Source organism: Calidris pugnax, unplaced genomic scaffold (assembly GCF_001431845.1).
Source record: "Calidris pugnax isolate Ruff unplaced genomic scaffold, ASM143184v1 scaffold103, whole genome shotgun sequence".
Taxonomy (NCBI): domain Eukaryota; kingdom Metazoa; phylum Chordata; class Aves; order Charadriiformes; family Scolopacidae; genus Calidris; species Calidris pugnax.
In genome coordinates, this window is record NW_015090990.1 from 13,996,664 (window position 1) to 14,024,296 (window position 27,633).

General features: G+C 37.9%; 1 protein-coding gene across 1 annotated transcript in view; it reads left to right on the top strand.

The window, feature by feature from the left end:
- The window catches only part of PARD3B (par-3 family cell polarity regulator beta), a 399,588-nt gene that overhangs the window by 104,149 nt on the left and 267,806 nt on the right, over positions 1-27,633 (top strand). Inside the window, exons 3-4 of the mRNA XM_014954145.1 lie at positions 3,866-4,037; positions 21,694-21,803. Coding sequence (XP_014809631.1) covers positions 3,866-4,037; positions 21,694-21,803 — 282 coding nt within the window. The remainder of the gene's footprint in view (positions 1-3,865; positions 4,038-21,693; positions 21,804-27,633) is intronic.

Here is a 27,633-nt window from a genome sequence, read left to right on the forward strand (position 1 = left end):
GTAGGGAGGAGTTTAGTAATCAAAAATGACAGATAAGTGCTAAGCTTTGATAATTTATTGATTGTCTAGATAACTGGTAGGTTGTTAATAGGAAATTACAACAATACTGGGGTTGGAACCATTTTACCTATATAGAAATACGTAGATGTCTTTTATGGTAAATAGTCATATTCTTTACTCTTAAAAAAACCAAAGATGCTTACGAACAGCAAGTGTATAAAACTGCAGCAGAGTACAAGCATAACTTCAACAGTTTACAAATGTCAGGAATAATATTTTAATGTGTTTTAAAAAAAGAATAAACCAGCTGACCTATTTATAAATATTGAACTGGTAAATAAAAGATTAGTGTTGCAATCAATGTTGTTTTCATGATATGTTTGTGGGGAATTTCTTAATGTGTCCTGAAGTTCTTTTCCATCAGAAGAGATTTGCAGTCTGTTCCAATTAAAGAATTTTCCATACTGGAAATGAGAAGTCAATTACTACAATTATTTCTGAATAGTTAATTTACATAATCTTAATTGTATTCATTCCCTCCGAAAGGCTGAAGCTGATATTTATAATGCATTGATTGATTAGCAGTGTATTTATAATGTTAGAATTGCCACCGATAAGGTGCTCCTGCAACTGCATCTTGAGGAGTTCTTTCCTGAATAAACATTTTAGGAGACAAATGGCTGTTTATTTCATTGGTGAGGAAAAACGTTGCATCTTTGCTATCACTATATGCAGTACTGGAAGTATCTCCTTTCCACGCCCTCTAAAAAATGGGGAGTTTAACTCTAGATCATGTTAGTTAATTAATGGTGTGTTCTGTACTGTAAGGAAATATGTTTTCCTTGGTTTTTTATTCTGTCAAAATAGTGCCTAGGTGCAGACTAGAGAACTGAGGGCTTTTCACTGAAGTCGTAAGAGGAATGACAGCTGTAAGAAACTTCCCCCCTTACAGATGAGCGTGAGGCCTGTGTGGTTTAGCTCGGAGAAATCTTCTGCCAGCCTGGGCTGTATCGCAGGTGTTTTCCTGCTGTTGGCTTGCACTTGTGCCCTGCCTGCTCCAGCCTGGAGTATGGAAACGGAGCACTGGTGTGGATTAGGTGGGAAATGGGAACAGGAGTGGTGGCAGAGGTGTCTGCTGTGGGAGTTGGGAGGAGAGGAGCTGACATGAGTGTTCCTATCTGCTGAACCTTCTTAAGAGTGGAATGGATACAATCCATACATACACCACACGGTTTGGTTCACCTGCAAACTTGCTGAGGGTGCGTTCAATCCCACTGTCCGTGTTGCTGACAAAGACATTAAACAGCACTGTTTAACTGTTTAATATATCAGCCTGCAAGAGTGGCAGTGCAAGGCCAGAGTGCTGCTCTGGTCTCTCCTGATGACCAGTGGAAAATAGTGTAAATAGGATAATTTTAACATTAGTGTTCTCCTGGCTTGCTTTTCTGGTTTTCACCACTAAATGTTTTGGGAGTCTGAGGTAGTGCTTGTGTATTTCCATTTAATAGTTCTTGCTGGTATTTTCTATCAGTTTGTCTAATTTTTTTTGAGCCAATCCCTACTTCTGATTTCTGCAGCATCCTGGGGCAGTAAGTGTAGAATATTACAACTTAATATAGGATTTACTATGCTAGAGTGTGAAACCGTGAGGAAACTTAGCTTGGTCCAGCTGAGGAATTCACTTGTTTATTTCTATCAAATCAGTGCTGACCTCCATTTACTCTGTCCTGCATTGCAGATGGTCACGCGAGCTTCATATCCTATTGTTATCTAAAGTGCTTTCAGTGCCAGGGTCTGACATAATCTCAAATTTCCTCTTCATTAGTAACTGCTGCTTTCTTAAAATAAAGTTTCCCTATCAAAAGTGAAATTGAGAAAGCAGAGCTTTTGGTGGGCCACAGTTGTGGAACTCCTTGAGTCGTGATGGGCTTCCATAATAATATGTACATGAATAGTCACTTTAGAAACAAAAAAAAGACCCCATGAATTATTTTTTTTGCTGGTACTGGAGAAAATTGCCATAGTCTGTTGGTGTCTGTCTCTATGGCGGCCTTGTTGGCTGAATGTAGTTGTGGGGCATAATGATGGCTTGGTGATGAATTCAGTGTGAATTTCCTGCAGTGCAGCAATAAGGTATAAAGGCAGTTGTCTTTATTATTGGGATTAGTGTTTCCTAGATGCTTTGGACAAAAAAAAAAAAGCCAAATTGTATGTTGTAAGAGCTATTCATGAGGCCACAGAAAGGAAAAAGCCTCCATATGGAAAAGGAAAGCAGGTTTTCTACCGAATTATTTAAAGGGGTTTGTGTGTTTCTGAAATATGCATTGGTAAATATGAGCTGACATATTTCTAGCAACCAAATTATAAATGAGTGGAAGACCTGAAAATGTCAGTTTCTTCCTTAGAAGCACTTCAGGATTTTTCTTTTCATTTTTCTTTTCTTTTCCCTCTCATATATTCACTCTTTCCCTTAGGCGAATGAGTTCCTTTAAATGTTTGTCTCTTTGTTTCAGAATATTACTTATCATAGGATATAATTTTTGACACATGCCATGGAAGCCTCAGAGGAGGTTTGATGTACTAATATTTTTATATCGAGAGTGTGTATGCATACCTTAAAATAACACAGAGAGAAAGTAGTAAATCCTTTAAATTTGTGTCTTTGTATATCTCAATATTGCCTAACTAGTTGTACGTTTTGTGGTCTTTTTCAGGATTAGCTAAGAAAAACTCTAGGGTAATCCTAAGGAGTTCAGAAAAAGTGAAATAAATTAACATTGTAAGACAAAGATATTTTGTACAGTGCTTATTAGGCAAAGTGTTGATCATTGTATGGCACGAGAGCTGTGCCACGTCAGGTAATGGGGAAGGAAAAGTGCTTGAAACTGCTGCTGTTACCTCCTCTTCTCTCCGAGAGGGCTCTGGAGTGTCAAGTGTCCTGTTCATGTAGAACAGCAAGTCTAATTTGTTTAGTTTCAATGGGAATGAATAATTTTTTTTTATTGTTTTCCCAAAACTGTAGCACAGTTAACTCCCTGGAACTGTAACACAATTTACACCCAACCACATGTATCCGAGTCACTTGTTGATGAAGCTATGTACATGTTATATGATCACTTTGTATTAGTAGGGACCAAAAGGAACATCCCTGTGAAAGGCCAGGTGATCTGAGGCAAAAAATGATTTTTCTGGTGTTTATCATTTTCATGTCGACATTAATGTGAGTTTGGACAGCAGACTTTGCAGTCTATTTGTTGCTTAATCCTGACCTTCCTGTGTGCCTAAAGTTGTGGAAGAGCCATTGGCTGAGGGACAGTTTTCAGAAGCGATGTATCTGGTAGAAGCTTGCAGGAGAGAATGGGAGGAGACGGTGGAGACGTGTGTGTACGTGTGCCCAGCTGAGCCAGCCTTAAAGTGGCATAGGTTGGGCCATTATGGAAATTCTGCACTCTGTTACTGTGCTGGATGTGTCTTGTCCTTGGAATGTAATTATTATGTACTTATAAATAAAACATATATCTTCTTGTTCAGTACAGCTTCCATGGTTGGGTTACCTTTGGGCAGTGTGTCAGTCAGTAGCATTACATTTTTTTAATGCTCACTAGTGGTAGCATGCTAATTCTGAGAAAAGCATGCCAGCACAGGCCAGTGCTGAACCACATACGTAAGTCATACTGAAGTCAGTGCATTTAAACACAAACACACATGCATTCCTGAAGCCGTGTGTTTACTGTTGGCTTTTCTGAAATAAAATAATTATATCTGTAGTCCCAATGAAGGATGACTTTCGCTTTAAAAAAAAATAATCAGGTGATGTTTGTGAATACTTAAAATATACAAACTGTTCTATCTTTTGTTTTGATAGCTGATTGCTGTTTATGATGAGCAAGAAAGTCACCATGCGACTGATGGCACCAATGGCAACGTGGCAGACAGAAATAGCCCAGACTCCTTTGAGACGGAGGTAGCAGCTCAGCTGGCTGCCTTTCAGCCGATTGGTGGTGAGATTGAAGTGACTCCTTCTGCCCTAAAACTGGGTATGTATATCTTGCATGGTTATTTTTTTAATTATATATAGTGCTTTTGTATTTCTTTTTTGCTTCTCTGAGCATGTCTGTAGTCCGATTTTATGTATTTAAAGAAAGTTTTTAGCATGTCGTTGTTTGCCTTGGGCTTCAGTAAAGGCAATTGTAATGACAAAAGTTGGTCTTTTCATGCTGAAGACTGCACCTGAGCATGGCAAATTTGCACCTGAGCTTTGTATCCTGGTGTATGCTATGCCCATCCGTACAGCTGGGTCTCTTTTTTTTTCTCCTTTCCTTGACTGGGTAGGTTGCTGACAATCCTTCATTGTAGTCTTCTGAGAGCGGAAGAGATAAAACCTATGCAAATTATTTTCAAATAACAAAGTCATTGGAAAAAAATCTCAGCATTTTTGTTGAGGATCCCAGATTCAATGAGTATGAAACTGCTGAGTGCCAAATACTTCTGATTAGCTGAGGTAGTGCAGTGTTTTGGGGTTGGCAGGTAGAAAGGAGATACTGGTTGCAAACAGTTCAGGTCTTTGCCTTTGAAGAAGTTGCACAGCAGAGTCTATTTGCCTATCTGATTTTAAGGTGAGCAAACTCCAATTAGGAGAGGCTTCTGCTTAAGTCCCTCTTAAATCAGAGGGTACTACGTGAAATGCTTAAACTCTGGTTGCCTGTGTTATTTCAGTGTGCCTGGAAGGCCAAGAGTTCAGACGCTGATTTCCAATTATAAAGATCTAGAGTCTTGTACGTTGAACACAAAGCAGTTTGAAATACTTTCTTGGATTGAGAGCAGGCTAAGCTGTCACCTAGGTACTAGATATAGAAGCTTTCAAAAGCAGATTGGAGGTGAATCCTCTTACTGCCTGTCTGTAAAGCAGTAGTACACTGACAGCATTTAACAAATGAATAACACTCAGGAGAGACTTCTCTGCATTCCACCAGAGCTCATCATCCAATTCACCCTGTGTTCTTGGGTAGTGCTAGCAGTCTCCTAATGGTGGGCAATAACATTTCTGAGTATAAGCGGGTGGGGTAAGGATAGGAATACTACCTCTAGATGTGCTGCTCTCATGGAATAGTCTGATTATGACTTCAGAAATTGAATATTCACTTGCCTGTTTATTTTAATTGCATTTTTAAAGGAAAATGCTGATTAACAAAACCAAGCTAAAATAAAACTTCTAATAAAGCTCACTGGATGAGTCTGTGTAACTTAACTTCTAATGGAAGCCTGTGTTCATTTTTGTGCCTCGTGTAGAAAATATTGAAATTCAAGCTGCATGCAGTTTTTTAGATTCATATTTCTGTAGTAATGAGTCACATCTGTTTTTTCTATATTCTAGAATATAGAAAAAATATTCTGAATTTAATGACACACAGGAATTTCTTATATCTAAAAATCTTGGGAAAAGACTTATTCCTGCCATAACTTGCATCTATTTGTGCTTTGGTTTTGGTAAACATGAAGTATGGAAAAGTTTGTGGCTAAATGTCCAATGATTGAATGCTTTGTCACTTCATTTATTGCATATTTTTAAATAACGCTGTGTAAACTAGTTTTAGCATGTTTCAGAAAGCAGAGATTGTTCTCTGTATGCTTCTGAGCCATATTTTAAAAAAAGTAAAAATCAATGGAAGTGGTTTGTATGTAAGTCAAGGGTTGGAGAGAAGAGTATTTCAGCCTCACACAATTATATGTAAAACAGTTATATGTTGGAGCACTTGAGCTCACCAGTAAGCTACCAGGTACTTCAGTTTTCATAGCATTTATAGAATCCTTCTGCTATACAGTTTAAAGGAGATGAATCATAACATAAGAAGAGCGGCCAGTTAGGGTTCTATTTTGCTTTCAGTGCAATACAAATATATTCTTGAAGTTTAAGTTTAAATGGGTGCTTGCTTCTTAAAGTAGAGAACGTAAATATAATGTGTTTGTCTCCATAGTTATCTTTCAGATTGTTTTATGAGATAAATGAAAGATATTCTACCTGTCATTCCTATAAACTTGGTCTGCACTCTGAAATTTAATTGTTTCTCTTCTGGATTTTACATCACAGATTACAGTTCTTTAGACTTAATTTTTGCCTTTATGTTTGCTGTATAAGTCCCCCGACCTTAAATTATGTCCCAGTTTCCACTAGAGGGAAATTGAAAAGTAAATTAAGAAATAGGAGGATGATTTGGTTGTATCAATATCCTTGATGCATGAACCACAGTAGTCTGACTCCTTTCCTAATTATTGAATTGACTCCTGCTTGCTAGCAGAAATAAAAAATAATTTTTAAAAGCTAGTCTTATTTTGGCAGCAAGGATGTGATTAAATGTATATGTAGCAAGCAAAGGTTGCTTTCCATGGTGGAACTGTGTTTCAAACACTGTCACATGCTTACCTTTTAGAGTATTTTTTGCAAAGTATAACACTGAACATTTTGGTGTACATGTTTCAGTTGACAAATAAGTATAGATTGGTTGTAAAAAAAATTAAATCCCTATTTGACTGAAAATGTGATTGGATAAAGACTATCTTTCATGCTACAATACAAATGGTAGTAAAGCAGCTGTTAATGTATATATTTATTACAAAATGTAGAAAAGCACACTACTGTTTAATGCTGTTTGAACCAGTGAAGAAACAATCTACTGATTTTTGGTATTTCTGTGGGTAAGTAGAGAACCTTGAGACACTATTGCTGAACTGGCAGCAGAGAAAGCTTTTCTTGTGGGACTGTTTCTTGTGAGCAGAACTTCCCAGAGTACACTAGTGATGTGGACATTGCAACAGTTTGCAAAGAATGATACAGGCAACGAAATGCCTAAATAGCTGACTTATATTTGAAAAATTGCATAGAAGTAAACTGCAATGTCTCTGACCCCAAATACTGTCGTAAATGCTTCATTGCCATTTTTTTACCTTGTTTCTTAGGTATAAAACTGTGGATAGACAAAGCCTTAGCTTCAACAGTGAAATCACAGTATGCTGAATATTCTTTAGCTGCATGAGTTTAGCCCATGGTAAATGTAAGGTAACCTGCATCCCAGTGAGAGTTTATTTTAAAATTCTGTGTCAGAGATGGTCTTCTGGCTGTTCAGCTCCTCAGCACTTCTCCTGCCTGGTGTAAAGGCTCTTGTTAAGCATCACTTTGGAACTTGTGTACTCTTAGAAGACTAGCTCACTTGATTGCCTTTAGTCCCTGTTCCAAACTGCTGTTTGGTTGCTGATGTCTGATTAAACAGTCATTCTCTCATCTTTAAGATAGCTTTGCTGCGATATTGGATGACATTCTTCTGTAGTGCGTTAAGATCTTTAGAGAGCCCATGATGGATGGGGTTATGTATATTAGGGATACTAACAGTCCTGTCTGGGGTTCTCTAGCTAATAATTTGAGGTTTTAGAATACATATTAAAAGTGAACTAGCAATGTAGAGTGGTAAAACACAACTTTATGGTAGCAACTAATGGGCTATGTGTAAATTGATGTGATCTTCCTAAAATATTTTCAAAGTCATTTGTTTTACATGTTTACCAACTTCAGACTAGAGGTTTTTAATAAGTCTTTTCGAAATAGATGGTTACCCAGCAGTAATCATCTGCTTATGAACCTGGTACATCCATGATATTTTAGGCAGTGGCCTGCAGGCTATTGCTAAGCTAATGTCCAGTGAAAGTGTGCTTCTTCATAGACCATTAGTTTATAAGGAATGCTTTGCGTGATCATTAGCTTCAACTGCAAGGTAGCTGTTCCTGCAGAGCATGAGTCAGAGTCACTTCAGAAATGTTCCTTTTTTTTTTTTTTTTTAAAAAAAAAAAAAAAAAGCACTAGTGCGTCATTAGAATGTTTCAGGTATATAACATGCCAGTACAGGTGCTTTGTGAGAGTTTTCAATTTCCTATAAGACTTTTCAATTAAACTAGCTGAACTGTCTGAGTTTTTGATGTCTGTAGTTCTTTTGGCCCTCATAAGCCATCTTGTAACTTTCTGTGCACCCAGAAGAGTGCTACCGGCCCTTCTGGTTTCCTTTTGCACCTAATAGTTTAATGTTCTTTTCTAGTGGTTTTCCCTGCATGGTAGGTAGTGGAGCAGTTTTTTCATGATGTCAGTTTGTTTGTTCCTTTTCAGCTGATATGGGGAGGAAGGAGAAGCACTGCTTTATTTATGGAGGATCCATTTTATGGACATGTCAGTTTGAGCTGGAAATGCCTTCATAACTGGCTCAGTGTTTCATTTGCTTCATTTGATAGATGATGGTGGAGTGCACGCAAACTTAGTTGTTGCTTTTTTCTTACTTCTCTCCTTGGTGTTACGTAGTCATGATTTTGCCTGGAGGAAGACAGACAGTATTTGGTGATATTTGTCACTTCTGAATACTAAGGTAGGAAAAAAAGTGAGGTATGCATAGGTATCTCCATGATGACTGGTTTTGGTGGTTGTTTTTTTTTTTTTTGGTTTTAATTATTCTTTCCTCTTTAACTGTTTCTTTGGGAATCAGGTTGAAAATTCCTGAGGCTGTTTTCTGACTACAAGCATTATGGGAAGCAGATACATTTAGGTTACTTTGATTTTTGGCTACTACAATAAAATTTAGCTTCTCAATAAATTTATACCTTTATTAGTGTTTAGTTAAAATTGAGGTTAGATAAGGAAATAATTGCTTGTATCAGTTATTGTTAGCAGGTTATACAATTCTCTTGTAAACTATAGGAGTTTAATGCCTCCCTTTGGAATTTTTCACTAGTAAGTAGGGCAAGTGTCTTGCTTTTCTCACTGAAAGGTCTTACTTTGGTATTTCAAAATTTGCATGCCTTTGCTTTATAGCAAATCTCTGAGAAGATTTTCTTTCTTTATATATAAATATATATATATACACACATAAAGTTGAAGACTTGGGTCCAAATAATGGTTGAAGTGGCTGATCATAGTCTCTTTCCTAAAATTAGCTCGTGAATGGTCATCTTAGCTGAAGCTCAAGCTATCTTGGGGCACTTGTGCTTTTGAACAGTCAATTCTTTCAGTTCTGGACATTTTATGTATCATCTTTGCAGTGGGCATTTGTTTCCTAAAAACAGAGATTGCTGCCTGGGAGTGCTCCAACCCTCAGTAGGTCTAGTACAGGATAATAACGGTACCACCCTAAAAGGTTTGATTTTACATTTTGATGCAGTTGGTGTTGTGGACATGTCTTTTTAATGTGTTACTTGCACCCTTATGGAGTTGCCTTGAAGGTGTTGCCTTGAAGGTGTTTCGGGGGCTTCATGTAGGAATATATTAAGCTGATTAAGTATATTCTCTGTGTTTTGGGGCTTGCTCTAACTTAAATAATGCTTCGTGGGGTTGTTAAAAACACTGATTTAATTTGAATTCCCCTGTTGACAGAGATGCTTCCATTGGCAGTGTCACAGTTTGAAGTCCAAGGGAATTGAAGGCAAGGTATCTTAAAGGAGTATTTGGAAGTTTCTCCCTTGATAGGCCTGACAGGGCTTAAATTGTTACCTCCAGGGTATGGATGTCATCTGCTTCTGTGCTCAGACTTCAGAGCTTGCACTGAATTCTTTCTCTTTCTCATCTGCTTTGAAGTAGAAGTATTGTATCTAGGCTTGGGGGCATTTTAAACAGCATATATTTGGTTCCTCCTCTTTCAAGCTGGTGTTGAGATACTATGGATATACAGTGTAATTTTAAACACAGAGGAAACCACGTGATTATGGTGGGTTTTTAAAATTATGAGAACAGGTATGAGCTGCAAATTTCATTTGGTAAACAAAATGTTGTCAACGCTTGTATACAGCATACATGCTGTGTCAGTCAGAATAAGTAGGAAAGACACCTTTTTTTACATAAAAGCTAGTTCATCTTAACCTTGCAATGTCAGTTTATTGGCTGAGGGTTTCAATGTTTGTCAGAACATTGAGTGTTCTACATGCATATACTAATTCTCTCCTGTATGACTCAGGGAAAATTAACATTTTGAAATTGGTAAGTTTCAAAAGAAATGCATTATAGAAGCACATGCAGCCTGCTGTGCTTTGGGGCAATACCGCTTATTTCCTTAAGCAAATCTATCTTTATTCTCTTTCTCTGCACCGGAAGGCTGCTCTTATAGTAATGATATCAAATGTTGTTTTGAGCTGTTTGTCATAGGTGTTGTGGGGATGACACTGTACTTGATAGATTTTTCTCCTCTGCAGCATTCAGTTTAATCTGGTTTTAAAGAATTGTGATGATCAATTAAAGTCTATTTGTGTTCCTAAAACAAATGGTTTCTCTTTTCAGGCAAGCTAAAGGTTTGAAGATAACTTTTCATTTCAGTCAGAGTGCAGGCTTGGTATATTTTGACCTCATGACTTGAGTTTGGTATTGCTTACTTGTCCTTGATTCATGGAAATGAGCCTTGCAACAGCATAGCTGAAGTTTATCTTTGTATTGCAGCGAAAGAGTACAGTAATGCTTTCTGTAAAGATTTATATAAAAAAAATTTCCATGGGTTTCTCTGTCTTTGGGTTGCCCATTTAGAAAACAAGCCAGTCTTTCCTTTCACCTTATCCAAGAATTTAGTAGTAGTGTAGGTAATAAATTTATGTGCATAGTCGGTTACCAAAGAACACCTTTTCTTATTAATAGCCCCTCTGCTTTTGATTTCCCCTAAGATTGTTTCTCATCAGTTATTCTCCTTGCCTGTATTCCCTTTGCGTTTGGTTTACTGTGCCTTACTTTGGGGCGTGGGGTTGAAATATGAAATATTTCAATATCAAAATAGGTTAAGTAGGGAGAAAAATATTTTTTCATCACAAGTTACACATTTTCCTGCAGTAGCTCTCTAGCTGAGATGCTCATTTCCAGCCTTTTATTGCCTCAGGGAAGGTTTGGGGGGATGGCGATGGTGAGTTTAGAAAGATAGAATAAATTCTATTACAAAAGTCTATGCTGCTTTTTGGCACGCTTTATTTGATGTCAGTGTTTCTCCTAAAAATTTTGTCTATTCTATTAATTTTGTGATGTTGCTGGTTTTGCAAGTATTTGTATATTGTTATGATGCATAGCTAGTTTCAAAGGTAGTAACTCAAAAAGAAACAGACCAACCCACTTCATAAGCTAAATATTTGCAGCTGAATGTTTTGAAAGGCTATGGTTTAGTATCGTAGTGGAAGGCTATAGTGCAATCTCTGGCTGCACACTATAGTGCTAGGTAAGACAAAGGAGTGTGTTTGTGTGTTTATAAATCTGTGCAGTACTATGTGCTGTATTAGCTCTGAGGCAATATGGCAGAATGTGTATTTCATGTTGAAAATGAGCCTGCTAAGCTTGGCTGATTGATAGTTTGAAATTGTTCAAGTGTTAAAAAAAAAAAAAGACTTTCAACAAAAGATCTTGAGGTAGTAGATCACGCCTTTTTTCTTAAGAAACCAAACTAATACCGTTTTGCACATTTTTTGAAATGTTTGTTTGCTAATGATTGTTTACTGTTTGCTTCCGTATGAACATGTTCCAGTGTACAGACGAACCCATCTTTAGGAACGTCATCATTACAGAAGTTGCAAATAACAGCTAAATGATTCAGTTTGCCCGTTGCCATGTAGTTCTTTTTCATTGCTTTCTATTTAATTTACCCTTTCAAGAGCCTTCGTTGATAGTTTTTTGTCTCTTTACTTTGAAGTGCCACTTCAGATTTTTATTGTTTCTCACAACAGATATCTAGAATCTCAGCCAAGTGAAATGGAGAGTTGTGTATTTACTACTCCTGAACATAGTTGGCAAAAGATGCACCTCCCTCCCAATATGTTGCACAATTTTCCCGTAGACAAACTGGCTGTTTTGCTTTCTTGGTAACTCATTACTTCATTACATGGAAGTCTGTTTACTGTAGACATTTAGTAAAAGAAGGATGTAGTATGTTCACTGGAAAGATTAATCCTGCAGAGTATTTTGGTCATCACTTCTTAACCACCCTGCTAAAAGGGACAAATGACCCTCTGTGATTGAGTCCTTTTTAATTTTTCTACAGAAGTAGTCATTTTACCATATTAATTAAGACAGAATTATAGGTAATGATTATTCACTTTCCTCACCATGTAAAAATGAGGAGTATCAAACAAAGCTACCATTCAACAGTAAAACAATCCTAAACTAACTTTTTCATGAAGCATTCAACTAAATTGTGTAATTTGGTGTTGCAGGCCAAAAATCAATGAGTTAGAATTAGACAAATTCACAGGAGGTGGCTCACCAGTGACTTAAAATATGGTCTAGATGTCACTCTGATTTGAAAAGTTTTCAAACATTAGTTTTTTGCAAGCTTTGTTACCACCTCTCCCTGAATATTTGCTATCCCAGGTAGGGACGAGATGATGGGTGAGGTGGACCCAGTATAGCTGCTTTTATGGTCTTATAGTTCCTTGAAACCTCTCAGAAAGTTTTAAGTTCAGGAGATTTCACTATTTTATCTTAATGTCTTTTAAATTTTGCAGGAAGAAGCTTGAAATTTCAGACTAAAACTAGTTTACCATGACCGGAATAGAAAATAATCATAATAGAACTTCATTTTTAAGGAAAGGTCAAAACAGAAAGGGTTCTTAATTTAGATTGGTTATATAAAACACAGGTCATATTTGAATATTACAAAAGCCTGTACTAATGCCATAATTTGTGATACTCTTTTAAAATACCATTAAAATATTCAGAAAACATATTTTACTATTCTACTGCTAGCAATAAAATGCTTCCAAAGTGATATTCAAGCTGTACAGTTTAGCTGCCAAAGTTTTAAAGAAAATTAAACCGTTGAACTGTGGAAAAGTAACTGCATAAGCACCTGTAACTGATGTTAGCTGAAGTGCTAAACCAGCTTTTGGCAGTGTGGCCTCTTCTGCAGGTGCACAGAGTATTTTCTTTGTGACAGTTTATTCAACTAGTACAGTTCATTAAGTATTTAATTTGAAGTTGAGAAATGGGCTGGGAATTGAAATAGAAGAAATGCTTATTTTCACCTTTCAATCTCTGAATAAAAATGAGGTGCGAGAGTCTGAGATCTATTAGTTTTAAAATCTTATAGGATATATTAGCCTAAAATGATTGATTTAAATTCAGTAACTACAGATAATATGCTGCTTAAAAAACATTCTGTTTAATAAGATGAATGCTTTTTGCTGTATTCAGCAAGTTGGATGGCTATGGTGACTGGTGTTTTTAAGTATATCTAAAGTTTAGTTTCCACTGATGTCTGAATGCCATTTGAAAGAGATTACATTTTAAAAAATCAAAACAAAAACCCCACATCCCTAAACCAAAAAATTTTGCGTGTGTGTAAATTCTAATTTAATACAAATTATTTTTTTTTTTCCAAATAATACTCTAAAAACAGAAAATGTGTGAAGCTCTTCTAATTTTTAATCCTGTGTCTGAAGCTGGAATTTGGAGGCTGAGGGACCACTCAGTGGGGGCACAATGATGGTGTGATTCACCAAGATGTTTCACCTGGACAAGAACAAAAGAAAGCTTGGCCTGTAGTGAAAGTGCTGATTCTTGTTGGTAATAGCCAGTGTGTTCTCACAAAGCTCCTAATCAGTCTGCCCAGCAAGGATAAGAGTTGCACATTTTCCTAGAGCTTGGGTTGGGGAAAAAAAATCACAACTCCCTGTTGTGAGTGAGGTGATTAATCCTTGCGCCAGGGGGATTCTGCTACAGCTCCGTCCCTTCTGCCTGGTCTCTTCTACATAGCATCTGCAGCCAATACCTGTGAGAGTGGAGTCATGGTGCTCTCAGCACTTCAGTAACTCTGCACATTCCCTGTCTGTCTCACGAAGAGCTGGAATTAGGAGCACAGAGGTGACAGAGGTGAGAAGATCCTGAAATTACTCTATATCTGATGTGCGTTGTGACCTTAAGTGTAAGAAAAGAATACCTGGTTAAGATCCAAACTGACCACATCCTTCAGCTGGAAACTTTCTTGAGAGAAGTTCTGAAACTGGGAGAAAGTAGCAGTGTTACTTGCACATCTTCTGTAGCTACGTACATATCCTAGTGCCTTAAGATGGGCAGTGGTTAACTTTTCATATGGATGCAGATTTTGACCCTGAAAATGGGATCTAGATTAACTTTATTACTGACATAATGTACAAAGGTGATTATTATGTGTCCATCTTTGAAAATCCAAAAGGTGTAAATGTAAATATTCCATAGTGGTTTCATTAGCTGGTTGTCATTTCTTGACAGCGACAGCACCAAAGAAACTTCATTCTGGTCATAAAAGCTGTGAGAACAGTTCTTGTGCTTTGTGACTGAAGTCTGACTTAATGTGTTATAGCGCGTGCAACTAGAGAAAATAATTCTTTTGAAGACCACCCCAAAACATTCTGTGTCTCAAGCATTTATGGCTTTTACTTGTAGATGATTGCTTTTATTTTTCTACGTAAGAAAAAGTACACTGCACTTAGAGTGATAGGGAAATACTTTGTTCTGCACTGGGTTAGTATGTAAAAGTGAGAGCTTGCTGGAAATGGATTTTCATCTGTTTATAGATTTAAGTCAATTGTCTTAACTGTTACATCATCCTAGTTCATTAATCTAATCTTGTATCCATGGGAATTTAAAAAGTGCAGTATGCACTTTGGAAAGAACAGAAAGCTGTAGATCTGAAATTGTATTGATAGGTGCTATTATGAGCAATTTGAGTTAGCTTTAAACATAAAAGTCACATCGTCGGAGCATTACATATTTAAAAAATAAAAAAGAATTGGTACAGTCCTATCACAAGGTAGAATGTACAAGCTAATGTCAGCTACATTTTAAGTACATGGCAGAACCATTATATGGTGCCTCAGGTGGTGGTGAGCAATAAATCTGAGGGTGACCAAATTTACCCACACTGATTGCTTAGTGCTCTTAAAAAGTGCTGACTGGCAGAACTCTCTGTATGCCTGTTAATGTAAAAAATCTCTGATAAAAAGAAGAAAAATAGACACATATTAATGATATTTCCTATGTTTAAACAAATTAATATCCTGTTTGTAATATTTCGTTTCCAGTGTCTGAATTGTCTCATGACAGGACCAGTTTAAAAGTCATTCTGACTTTCTGGTTTAAACGGTGGTTATTTTTGTTGTGTCTGTTCAGAGATCTTCCAGCCAAGAACTGTCTATGCCGAAATGCAATTTCACATTTGTGTGTGCATGCATATAGTATTTATGGTGTTTTGTTTCAGCTCTGACTTGAAATTTTATTGTGATTTCTTCAGAAGGAGCTCTAAAAAAATATTTTGAAGCACATGCAGGTGAGAAAATAATTTGTCTGTCTGTCTGGGCAAGTGTAATTTGGAAGCAGGCAGCAGAGTAATTGTCATTGATACGGCCTTTAACAGTTGACAGTTTGATACAGACTTGATGGACGGTTTTTTTCCCATCATAGTCAGCATTTTTATATGCAGGAGCAGAAATTAAAATTATGACTTTAACTGTGCAGGTGACTTACTGTAAATCTCTTTCTACCCACTTATGGTATTCTGTTCAAGTGTATCTTTTGTTTTCCTCTAAAATAGTTCTTCCCTCTTCCCTGGAAAAACAAACAAACCAACCTTATATGTTGGCTGCCACTGATGCAGTGGCAATGCATGTGCTTGCATTTCCTACGTTGCTTGATTTGTCAGTTTACACAGGTCATCTGGGAGTGTTTACACCCTAAGCAATGCTAAAATCAATTTTTAGTACATAATTTGACTGCATTATAGATAGTACAGCCTACCAATATGCTTGTGGGCGATAAGCTCTGGTTGTCTTCAGCAGTTTTCTGAATTTGGCCCTGGAACAGCAACCTGCAACCTGAATCCCAAAGAATAAAAGGATTTCAGCCTGGAGGTGAATTGTGCTTTCCTGAGCAAGGAGACTTAAGAGCAAAAGAGCGAAACTAAGGAAGGATTGGAATAATCTTTATTTGAGGTAGTTGTCACTCTGAGTGATACTCAGCTGTCTAAATTTAGGCATCAATTTTGTTTCCAGAATTAAGAGCCTAGAGACCCTGAAGAGAGGGGGATCCCAGGAGGGACAGATGTAGCTCCAGTGTTCACCTACCATGCTCGGATCCTGAACTCCAGACCTTACATTACTTATCTGAGGTTGCACAGTGTTCTTAAACCCATCACATCTGGTTAGTCAGCCCCCTCTTAGCCTCAAATGCTGATTTTTGATCTGTCACAAGGCTTAAGTTAAGTGAGGCAAAATGCATTCCTATCCAGGGGATGTTTTAATGTCTGTGTACAGCTTTTTGGTGAAATTAAAAAAACAAACCACAAAGCAGCAAAACCCCCAACAAATGCAAAATAAGAAAATAGGATCACATCTAGCTTGGAGGTGTTTCTTATGCCATTGTGTTGATGCAAGGTTTCAGTTTTTAATTGTGCACAAATGGCAGAACTTCTCTCCTGGGTTTTTTTTTTTTCTGATGTAACCAATTTAAATCTGAGTGTAGTTTCTACCATATGCTTGTTTCAACCATATTTGCAGTTTAAAAAAATATTTCCAAAACATAAGAGTTCAGAGAAAATATACTGTTAACCATGAATCTGTGTAGTTACTAATTTTTAAGGGTAATGCTAGCAAAAGGGAAAGATTGATCTTTATGGCTTTAAATTAAATGATAGTTTACTTTAAGGAAGAAAAACCACAGGACTTCTTAGAATCACAGAGTCATATGGGGTTGGAAGGGACCTCTGGAGATCATCTAGTCCAACCTCCCTGCCAGAGCAGGTCTGCCTAGAGTAGGTTGCACAGGAACTTGTCCAGGCAGGTTTTGAATGTCTCCAAAGAAGGAAACTCCACCACCTCTCTGGGCAGCTTATGCCAGTGCTCTACCACTCTCACAGTAAAGAAGTTCCTCCTCATGTTTAGGTGGAACTTCTTATACTCAACTTTGTGCCCATTTCCTCTTGTCCTGTCACTGGGCACCGCTGAAAAAAGACCAGCCCTGTCCTCCTGGTACCCTCCCTTTAAGTATTTGTAAGCATTGATTAGATACCCCCTCAGTCTTTTCTTCTCAAGACTAAAAAGACCCAAGTCCCTCATCCTCTCCTCGTAGGAGAGATGCTCCAGGCCCTTAATCATCTTTGTGGCCCTTTGCTGTACCCTCTCCAGCAGTTCCTGTCCTTCTTGAACTGGGGAGCCCCAAACTGGACACAGTATTCCAGATTGGGTCTCACCAGGGCAGAGTAGAGGGGGAGGATGACCTCCCTTGACCTGTTGGCCACACTCTTCTCGATGCACCCCAGGATGCCATTGACCTTCTTGGCCACAAGGGTTAATCAGCTTTGTCAAAGAGTATGTCTTGTGAATAAGGGTGAGACATCCACGTGCTTAGAAAGTGCTATGGTACCGTAATAGAAGGTATCCTAGGCTAATTTTGAAAGAAGAGGAAATACACCCTGAAGTGACTGAGGTTAAAAGCTGTCATAATCAGAAAAATTTTAGTCTTGGGCATGTGTTTGAATTTTCCTTGTCTATAAATTACTGATGCAATGCAGCAAGATGAGGAGAACTAGTTTTTTCAAACTGAGTTCCTCTGGCACAAAACGGTGATACTTGTAAATAACATGGTTGTGTGATCAACTTTGTATGCAGAAAGAAGTTTTTCTGTGTCTCATCATTCAGGGAAAAAATGAATTTTCTGCTTGAGCTTACACTGGTTGTTATAAATGTTCAGCACAAATGCAATAGCATGAGTAGAGTAACATGGAAAACACAGCATGACAAAAGGAAAGCAGTAACGAAAAAGGCAACATTTTGTTCCCTGACGGAAGAAAAAGGATGACAGAATCTCATTAAGTAAATACGTATAGTTGTCTATAGTATGTCTATAATAAATGGTATCAGCAATGGGTTTTTATTACATTCATCCATGTCTAAGGAAGACAGTGATGATCAAATTCAAGGTATGTATGTATAATGGATATGGTCTGACTCCTGAGTCAGGTTGAGTCCTGGGCAGTGGGATTTGGGGAGGTTTCTCTCTTGCAGAGTGCTTGGCTTTCAAGAGCCCTGTGTGTGCAGTACCAAAGAGGGAGGGAGAGGCTGGCCTACGGGAGATGCCCGGGCTGGGAGGCACTGAGTGGCAGGGAAGGTGTTCTTACTGCAGAGAGCAGCCTGAGCTGCAGAGAAGGGGAGATGGAGAAGAATTGGTTAGCTCAGGGGGTCGCTGAGAATGGCTGTCTGCTGAAAGAGAATAAGGGATTCTCCCCACAAAGAGGGAGAGTGCCGCTTCTTCTCAAGTCTTACATCTAATCTTCCTGCTTGCTATTTGTTTTCCCACATTAGAGGGTCCATTTCACACCCCAGTGTCTTTGTGGTGTGTGCGTGTAAAACAGTGAGGGCCAGGGGGACTGCTTGGGTCATTTTAGCTAAAGACTGCAGCTGACTTGGTTCATAGAGATGTTACGATTTGTGGTATCTCTGTGCAAGAAATGATGTTGTATGTCAGTAAATATATTTTTAAAAATTAAGACAATAGACTCTGGTTTTCTCTTCAACAAGAAAATGATCTACAGGACCCTAAAATTTACAACAAATAGAGAGAAAAGAAAAAGCATTGTAGGAAATGGTCAAAAAGTTCAGTTGTTTTTGTGCAAGAAGGGAAGCATTCCAGACGAGCAACATAAATTTCATAACCTCATGGCAATAAGAAAAACTTGCAGGAATAAAAAAGAAAGCAAATAGCTGCAAGGCCATCTTCCCAAGTTGGAAAGCAGTATTTATAATCCCACTGCTCCTGCAAACTTTGGTTTCAAACTTCAGGCAGCTGTAAACTAAGAATTGGATAAAGTAATTTTGCTTCAGTTTCTCTGGAAAACAGTGGCAGAAAGCAAGGGAAAGGAGGTCTCCAAAATTGAGGACGGGAGAATGTGGTAAAACCAGCACCTTGCAGCAGTCAATACAGGGAGCAGACAGAAGTGGTGAAGTATGGCCCTGTCGTCTTAGACAAGCATTATGCCAATGGTGCGATACAGAGGACATCCTTCAACTGCTGTGGAAGCTGGGAGGCCCTGGAACAAATGAGGGTCCTGTCTCCCAGCAGTCACAGTGATGGGAAACTTCATCTTTCTCTCAGCCAGAGGAATGAGAGAGAAATGAGGCTGGTTTTACAAGACAGCTCTGCAAAAGGAGAGATCTAATGTCAGTGTTGGCTTTGAGAGGAGGAGTGAGCTTGATATAAGTGATTTTTTTGGGTTGGGTCGTGTTTCCCCCCAATCTTTGGCCTCTTTAGTTGACTGTGGGGAATTTTTTTAATCCCCTTTGAGTTACTGTTGATTTCTCACTGTGGAAAAAGGAGAGCAGAAGTGAGAAAAGGGGCTTAGGATGATGGCCTTGAAGAGTATAAGCAACAGTATGTTGTAATTTGAATTTGAAATATGGCTCATTGAGTTGTGAAAGTTTTACAAATAAATGTACTAATGCAACGGGCTTTCTGGGGGTTTAGCAAGAGCGTTTCTTTGTACTGGTCATGTTTATGTTAAAAGGAGTTGGAGACTAAGTTGTGCTGAATCATGGAAAGGTGTTTTAGCATGTGTTTTCAAACTGTTGTATTGAAGAGAGACTGAAAATTGGATATGGGTTACCAGAAACACTTCAATCGTACTTGGCTTGGAAAACAATTATTTTAAGGAATAAGTATTTATCTTAAAGATGGGAGTAACTTAAAAATCCAATGCTTTTTGGCTTTAGCTATTGTACACCTTTTTACCAAATGTGCTTAGAGGGAAAAAAAACTTCAGCACCATGTGAAGGACAGGAAGATTTGAATGGAGAGATTTGGTTCCTTTTGACCTACTGACACCTGTGAAATTTTTTGTGGAAAATAACACAAAATGCATAAGTGTGGTGATCAATCCCTTTCTTCAGAATCTCCTTATAAAAACATGCATAACTCTTGATAACAAGATGATAATCACTTGGAACAAAAAACAATATTCACCTTTTGATTTTTGAGTATTTCCTCAATACCAGGACACAAATTTAAGTCTTACTTTTGCTTTTCTTATTGATTTCCTGCATAAGTGGAGATAGAAGGCATTATCTGTGTATAAAAACTGTTGCTATGGGAAAGGGTAGGAGTATGAGATTCTCTGGTTGTTCCTCACCATCAGGTGCTGATATTTATTCCAGCTATAATTACAAAGTTGTGCTGTGAGTGAATGTGGTACAGTCACTCTGGCTTTGTTAGCGTCTCTCTAATGAGGAAACTGTTGAACGTTCAAACTTCTATTATAGATCTAGTAATTATTGCTGCCATCAGTTCCAGCTACTATAATTAATATTATAACTGACAATTATAATCTTATTTTCACTCGCTTGCAACACTTGAAAAATTATTGTCATAGGCCAGTGTTCTCCTCAATTTTTTTATTTGCCTATGGATAAATGATTTTGGAAATACTTGGGGGGGGAGTAATTTTTATTTCATTTTGGATAATGTGAGAAATTCCTTTCTCATATTACTAAAGTTTTCCCTCTCACCCCACCTGGAATTTTTGCAGGGACTAATTTATAGTGTATTCTGCTAACTGGATGGCTACGTCACTAGAAGCTGCTGACTGGTCTTTGAGGTTATTCCCAGACAGCATGAGAATAGACATGAATAGTTGATGAGTCTAATTGGAGATGCCTGCAAGAGGAAGCTGTTTAGTCTACAGCTTCTCTGAAACAACTGCAACTGCCTACGTCTGTTCCCTGGGAATCCTGGCAGTTGGCAGTGGGAAGCAGAGTTGCTGTGAATAAAATCTCTTCCCCCTCTCCTCTTTATATCCTTATTTAGGCTGTGTCTGCAAAGCCAGCCCAAGGCATGTTAGATACTAAATGAAGTTAATGTAGGGAGTTATCCATTTATCCCTCAGCTGCCTCTGTCCCCAAAAACCTGTGCCTGATCTGTCATTTACATGCCTCAGGTTGGGATGGCACAGAAGTAGCGATGATGGACGATTGCATCTTGTGAGCTTATGGAAATAAAATTTATGACCGTATACATAGATATGTGTATGGTCATGACATCATATTCAAAGTGATTTTCCATACAGGTTAAATGTGGGCTTGTGTAATTGATATGGGAGAGGCAAGCAGTTGCTCAGTGTGGCTGTTGGACGTAATCCACGAGAAAGTAAAGAACAGTTGAAAATGAGATTGTGAGATCCCAATTTGGTGGTTTAATGGGGAACAGCTCAATGAGAGCTATCCTTAGTATTAAGTGAAAGGCTTTAGACCACGTGTTCTGGTTTAGTTAAGTAATGACTACCAGTTGCAGGAACTAACCGTAGCAGTCCAGTTCTTCTTGTATTCGCAGTTATTCCTTAGATCAAGTCTGTGATTTCCCTGTCAGAACTTAATGGTACATGTAGTCACATTACTCATTTGTTTTTCCGGGAAGTTACCTTTTTCTCCTGTTTGTCAGAAGTTTTCACCTTATTTAGTAGCTCATGAACAAAAGTCTGTAAAACAGAGCTTAAATTTTTCTCTCTTCTTAGCTTAGTAAATGCTAAATGGCACAACACCATCAAATCTAGTTTTTTTTCCCCAGGTGGATATTGCCACAGGAAAACTTTTATTTCAGCACTGTACACCTCTCAATTAAATCACATGAAGCTTTTCCTTGTGTTCCTGTAGCACCCTTGAACCATTGCTCTTTATTTTGTCTCTTAGGCACACCACTCCTAGTACGCAGGAGCAGTGATCCAGCTTTGGGCCCGCCTGCTGACTTCCACCCAAGTGCTTCTCATCCCAGTGACCACAGTCTCAAGCATGTTGTGGCAGTAAGTGTCATGTAATTCTCCTTTCTCTTAAAGGCAAAAACTGTTCCTACCTGTTGGTATATCGGAAATTTATAAGCTATAAATGAATTTGAATCTAAACCAAAGTGCACCGTATTCATTTTCTATAAAGGGAAGAGTTTTCTCTGGACAAAATGGATATTTTAGATGATACAGTCAATTAACAGTGGTTTTCTTTTTTTAAAAGAAGAGATTTACATAAAGCTCAATGGTGACATAAGGCACTGGAATATGAACTGAACTTTTAGCATTTGGTTATTTGTTCAGTATCATGTTGTCCAGTTGCTTAGTGCAAAAAATGTACTTCATTGGTTTTGCACCCTTTTTCACTTCCCTAATTTTCTCATGGCATTTTTGTCTTCCTTTGGCACCCTACTACTACCCTGCACGGTCTCTTCTTTCTCTCACTTTTCTGTTTTACAACCTTACTCTTCTCTTTTGAGGACAATTCTTTTTTTCAACATTGCTATTGCTAAATATTAGTGCAAAGATACAATCGGTGAGGAGGCAGTAACTCTTAATCAGATGTTATTGTAGGCTGTCTTCAGTCTTCTAGAAGTGATACTGTCTTGGTCACACTTGGGCCACATTTTTTACTTTGCAATTTTAAGGCCTGAAGTTTCGTGTTTGTGTGTGGGGAAGGTGTTTCTATATTACTTATATCTGTAAAATGTCTGAGTGTCAGCTGGGATACATATGTGTATCAAGCAGAATAGAGCTTTTTCATAGACGATGCTTGCCTAGAAAGCTCTGGTGGGTCTGCTTCTACACTACTTTATGCCAAATGAATGCTGCCTTAAATGATGGCACAGTTGCATCTGCTTTTCATTTGCTTGTGAAATTTATGCCTTTTCCCCTTTAGCTTCCCTGTACAGTGTTGCAGTTCACTCCCTGTTGTGTAAACCAAACTATCCCTGGTTTGTTTCAAAGCAAAAAAAAAACCTGCTCAGAAACCCCCAGCCTCTTCATTGGGTGTGTTTCAGCCTAGATGACAACTAGTTTATAGCAGGATTCCACAAATGACCATATTGGTACATTAGGGAACAGGAGAAAAGAACTGGGTTTCAGCAACACATGCTGGAGGTGGGAATCTTTTCAGCCGAAGATGCTGTATTTATAACTATACTTCCAGTTAAGTTCACGTGAATGAGGTAAGTAAATAGGAAGTCAGATGACTTGCATGGAAATGATGTTTTATGGGTCTTATCTTAACTCTGTAATTCTGAAGACCAACACAGGATTTTAGGTGACTGTTCGTTGTTTCTCTTTGCATGGCCAAATACGTGTGCATCTGAATATTTAGTGTTCATCTTATTTTGCAATGGTTGTGGTACTTGCTAAATGGTGCAATTTTAAAAGTGCTAGTGACTTTCCAAGTACATTATGGTGTTACAAGGGGCTGGACTTTGTCAAAGTCCTGTGTCGTTTGTCAGACCTGTTTGCGCCAAGAGGTTTTTCTTGATGTTTGCTGCAAGAACTTACATATTAATGAAATACTGAGTTAGTCTGATAAATGGAAGTACAAAGAAGAATTCTTGGTTAACAGTGCAGATCTTGCTCTCTCTGAAAATTTGATAAATGTCTAAAGTGAGTATGTCATGCAATGCTGACCTCTGGTATTTTATAACCATGAAAATTTGAAGAAAAGAAGATGGAAAAAATGGTGAAATTTGTTGCATTCCAGGACATGTTTTGAATGCTTTTCTTTTTGACTGTCAAAGATAGTGTTTTCTTGGCTTGTTTTTTTTTTTTTTTAAATATTATAATAGTGGTGATAAGCACATTTTGTGCCATGCTATGAGGACTGCAGTTATGTTTGGAGGCTAAAACATGACCGTGCTTCACTAACTTGCATCTGTACACAAGAATCATGTAGGCCTAAAGGAGTTCTGCATGCCTAGAATACAGAGCATCCCTCCGTCAGCTGTAGGGGTACCAGTCAAAGCTGGACAGATAACAACAGTGGAGAATGCTCTCTTATTTTTTTAAAATGTCATGTAAGTGGGGGGAAAAAAGGCCCAGAAGGTTGAAAGTTTTTATTGTTAAAGTGAAAATCTGTTACAGCAAAATACATTACAGCAGCTCTTATTTTTGCAACAGTACCACTTCTAAAAGTCTCGTCGTCAATCATACTGAAATATGCTTTGGCATAATGTTTTGGGAAGCGTAGAAAGCTTAAATAACATAGGTTAAATTAGGTACAGATTGTTTTAAAACACAGGGAAGAATCAATATCTGACAAATGAAAAAACATGGCACAAACAACTGAACACTGCATTTTGAATATAGCTACGCTCCTTCTTGCAAGTATTAAAGCAGTATTTAGACAAAATTCACTTGTTCTGTATATTGCTGCTGAAAATTTAAAATTAATACAGCATTTCCTTTGCCACAAACACATATTTTTTCACATTAAACTGCTTCCTTGCATTCACATGCAAGTTAGAAAAACCAGAGCTATTTGTAGATAATTTTTAGTACATGCACTGAAAATTGTTTTAAGTCCCTGTATTTATGTCACAATTACCGTAGCAATCATTTTGTAATTGAAACTGACTTCCATAATTAGCCTAATTGTTTTGGCACTTCTGGTATTTTGGTGTTTGGCACATGTAGAACTGACAGTTTGGTTCTATGTGGAAATACTTGTAGTTACTCTTTGTGCTGTCTTACATGCAGTGTACTGATACATCAGTAGTTGATCAGATTTTTGGGAGGTGATTTTCATGAATCTCTGAAGACAGCACTGATTTGTCTCTAGGGGAGCGCAGGACAGATGTACAATAAGTAATGCATAAAACAAAACAGCAAACGCAGTAATATAAGAAAAGGAAATTACTATCCGGTTCAGGTGAACTGGATGAACCTGATAAACCATTTGAGCTGTTCACAGTATTTGCAGAATCTAAGCAGAGCATATATTCTGCTTTTTAGATGTTATACCAAATCTTCAAAGGAAAATTATTTTTCTTTTCATGCCATATGATGATTACCAAAATTAAAAAAATCATTTCTGAGTGACCAGGTAGTCTGAGAAGAATTTGAACTATTCTTTCATATTTTATCTGACATGTATTTTGTCTTAGCTGTAGTTTTAGCCCCAATTAACAAAATACTTGTAGATCAATCAAAAACTGATAGTGAAGTCCAGCATCTGTTCTCTCAGACTGGAAGTCATTTAACAGATGGTACAAAATTTGAGTTTCTTTTTTCATCCAATCCTCTCCTTCCTTATCATGATAGCTGCCACTAAAAAATTTAGAGACTATAATCAGGGAAAAATAGGGCTAACAAACATCTGAATTTGTTATTGAAGAAGAGGTGTTTGTTAATGAATTTGTTATTTTATGAAGGCAACTGTTAAGATCTGTCTAGTTAAAATCACAGAGCCCTGGCTAGGCTTTTAAAAATGGAAACTTCCCTCTCTAAGTCTCTAGAGAAAGGATCTCAGGGAAGCATAGTTAGTTTAATGCACTTCTCTGAAAAATTTGGTGGCCGTAGCTTCTGCTGTGAGTGGCCTGGCTTCAGAAAGTGGGGTGAGCAACGGGTGTGAAGTCTTCCACCAGGGATCTCCCCTGGAGTGAGGCCAAGCTGTGTGACTGAGCCTTTCAGAAGGAGGAAGCATTCTTTGACCACCTAACACTTGCTCAATATTTGTCCCCCAGCTTGCTGAGAGGAGCTGCAGATTCAGGTTCTCTGTGCCAACTCAGAAGTTCCTAGATGGATCCATCTACTCAAGGTCCATTCTGATAAAGATGCAGCGGATCAGAAAGTCTAAATTGTGGGGTTCTGTTGGTTTGAGGTTTTGAACTTTTTGGGAGCAGAATATGTTTTGGTGCTTTTGCTCAGTCCAGTTCATCCAGGTGGTAGCTGCTAAGGTATAATTAAAACATCTGAACTTTACCTTCAGGAGCTATTACTTCTGCTTATCCCTCTTTTTGCCCAGGGACGAATTTCCCTACTATCTTAAGACTTGATCTGTCATGAGTGTTCACTGGAGAATTGTGGTCCTGTTTAAGTTTATGGGAGTTTTGCATTAATTCTGGTGGAACTAAGGTTTCACCCCCTCTTGTTAACTTCCTGATTATTATGGGCATGCTATGTTCTGCATGACTTTCTTTTCTTTTATAGTTGCATGTTTCCTCCATAAATACTTAGGTTAACTTGGAGTTAATCAATGGGAATGGCTGATTAAATTGCTTTTATCCATATTTAAAGATACAATGAGATGCTGGATCAATTGAAGAGCTGCTGCAGTGGCTCGATACAATTTCAGTTTTTACCTAGATGTGATTTGAAATTGGCTGTGTTTTATGCATTGTGGACATATAATTTGCAATTTTGGGTAAGGTTCATATATAATCAGAACATTTTTATGTTTCAAGCCCTTGTTAAAAAGGGTCAAAACTGCCTCTGGTTCTTCTGGCTGTTAATTGTGTTTGTAATGTATTAGCCTTCCTGATTAAGTGTCTGCAGATTAGCATAATGTGAGCGTGTGTAAGGATGCAGCTCTGTGATTTTTTCTTTTGTGTACTATTTTATGTACGTACGAAAATATAAAGGTATGCTACAATCAGAGCTTGGCTTTGAGATAAAGATTATCAGTAGTATGTTCAAAATGTGTGAATATTCTGTTATAAGAAAAGGGCAGCAATATTACTTCATCTACTCAGGCTACTTAAAAGCAGGGCAGGGCACAAAAGGTCTGTTTCTGACACAGTGATGGAGTAATGCTGTAGAGTCTGTATCTGGGGTAGATCCAGTGGGTTTCTGCTAAGGCTCGAGCTAAGGGACTGTACTGCCATGAGGGTTATATTGTGTGTCTGATTTTAGAAGATAAAACTTTTGCCCAGTATGTTTACTCACCCTGACTAGGTCAGGTAGTTTTAAATTGATTCCTTGGCATGTGTTAGAATTTCAATATTAAATTCTCCCCTAGTTATGTGATTTCAGGAGGTGGGCTATGAGAAGGAAACCAGAGATCGGGAGAAATACAGTAATTCTTCAAGAACTTGCAGTGCTGGAAGGATGATGCACTTGTGACGCTTTAAATCCAGTGCTTGTTGACATGTAATAATTAGACAACAAATAAAGTAGAGATGGAAATGCATTGTGGGTATGAGAGTGTGTGTTGCAGGGTAAAGGCCAGCCTGCTTCCCTGAGGTGCTGTGGTCTCAGACTGTCATTCAGAATAGCAAGGTTTTTAAATTCTGGAAGGCATTTACTTTTTTCCTGGTAAAAGTTTTCCTATTAATAATTTAACTCCTGCTCTTGAGATACTGCTGTGTGGAACTGATCTGGGGAGATTTAAAAGAATTTTCTGTCATTCAGCTGGGGAGTTCCAAACTGTTTGAGTTTTTCAAAGGGGAATTCTGATGTGGGTGAATCTATTTTTAAAGCAACTACTGTGTGTCTGTTTACGCGGCGGAACATACATAGAACACTCCTAATCAGCACAGGAGCTTGTCAGTGTATGGCTTTTGATGTCTGATTAGATGATCATAGGGACATCTGCAGTGAGTTAGTTTTGAAGTTGTTGGTGTGAGGCACTGCAGGAACCAGAGCTGTGTGGCACTCTTACACCATGAAAAGCTGCTGCTCTTAAAGAACCTTTTATAAATCCAACTATGCAGCTAGCTGAGGGCTGTCAAATGTAACAAAAGCCATTCCTTCTCGATTCTTTCTGTTGTTTTTCAACCCTGCACTGCTTTTCTTTTTTTTTTTTTTTTTTTTTTTCCCTTCCTTTTTTTTTTTTTACAAAATGTAGCAATTCTTAATTTCGGGTAGAAGGAAAAAAAAAAAAAAAAAAGCC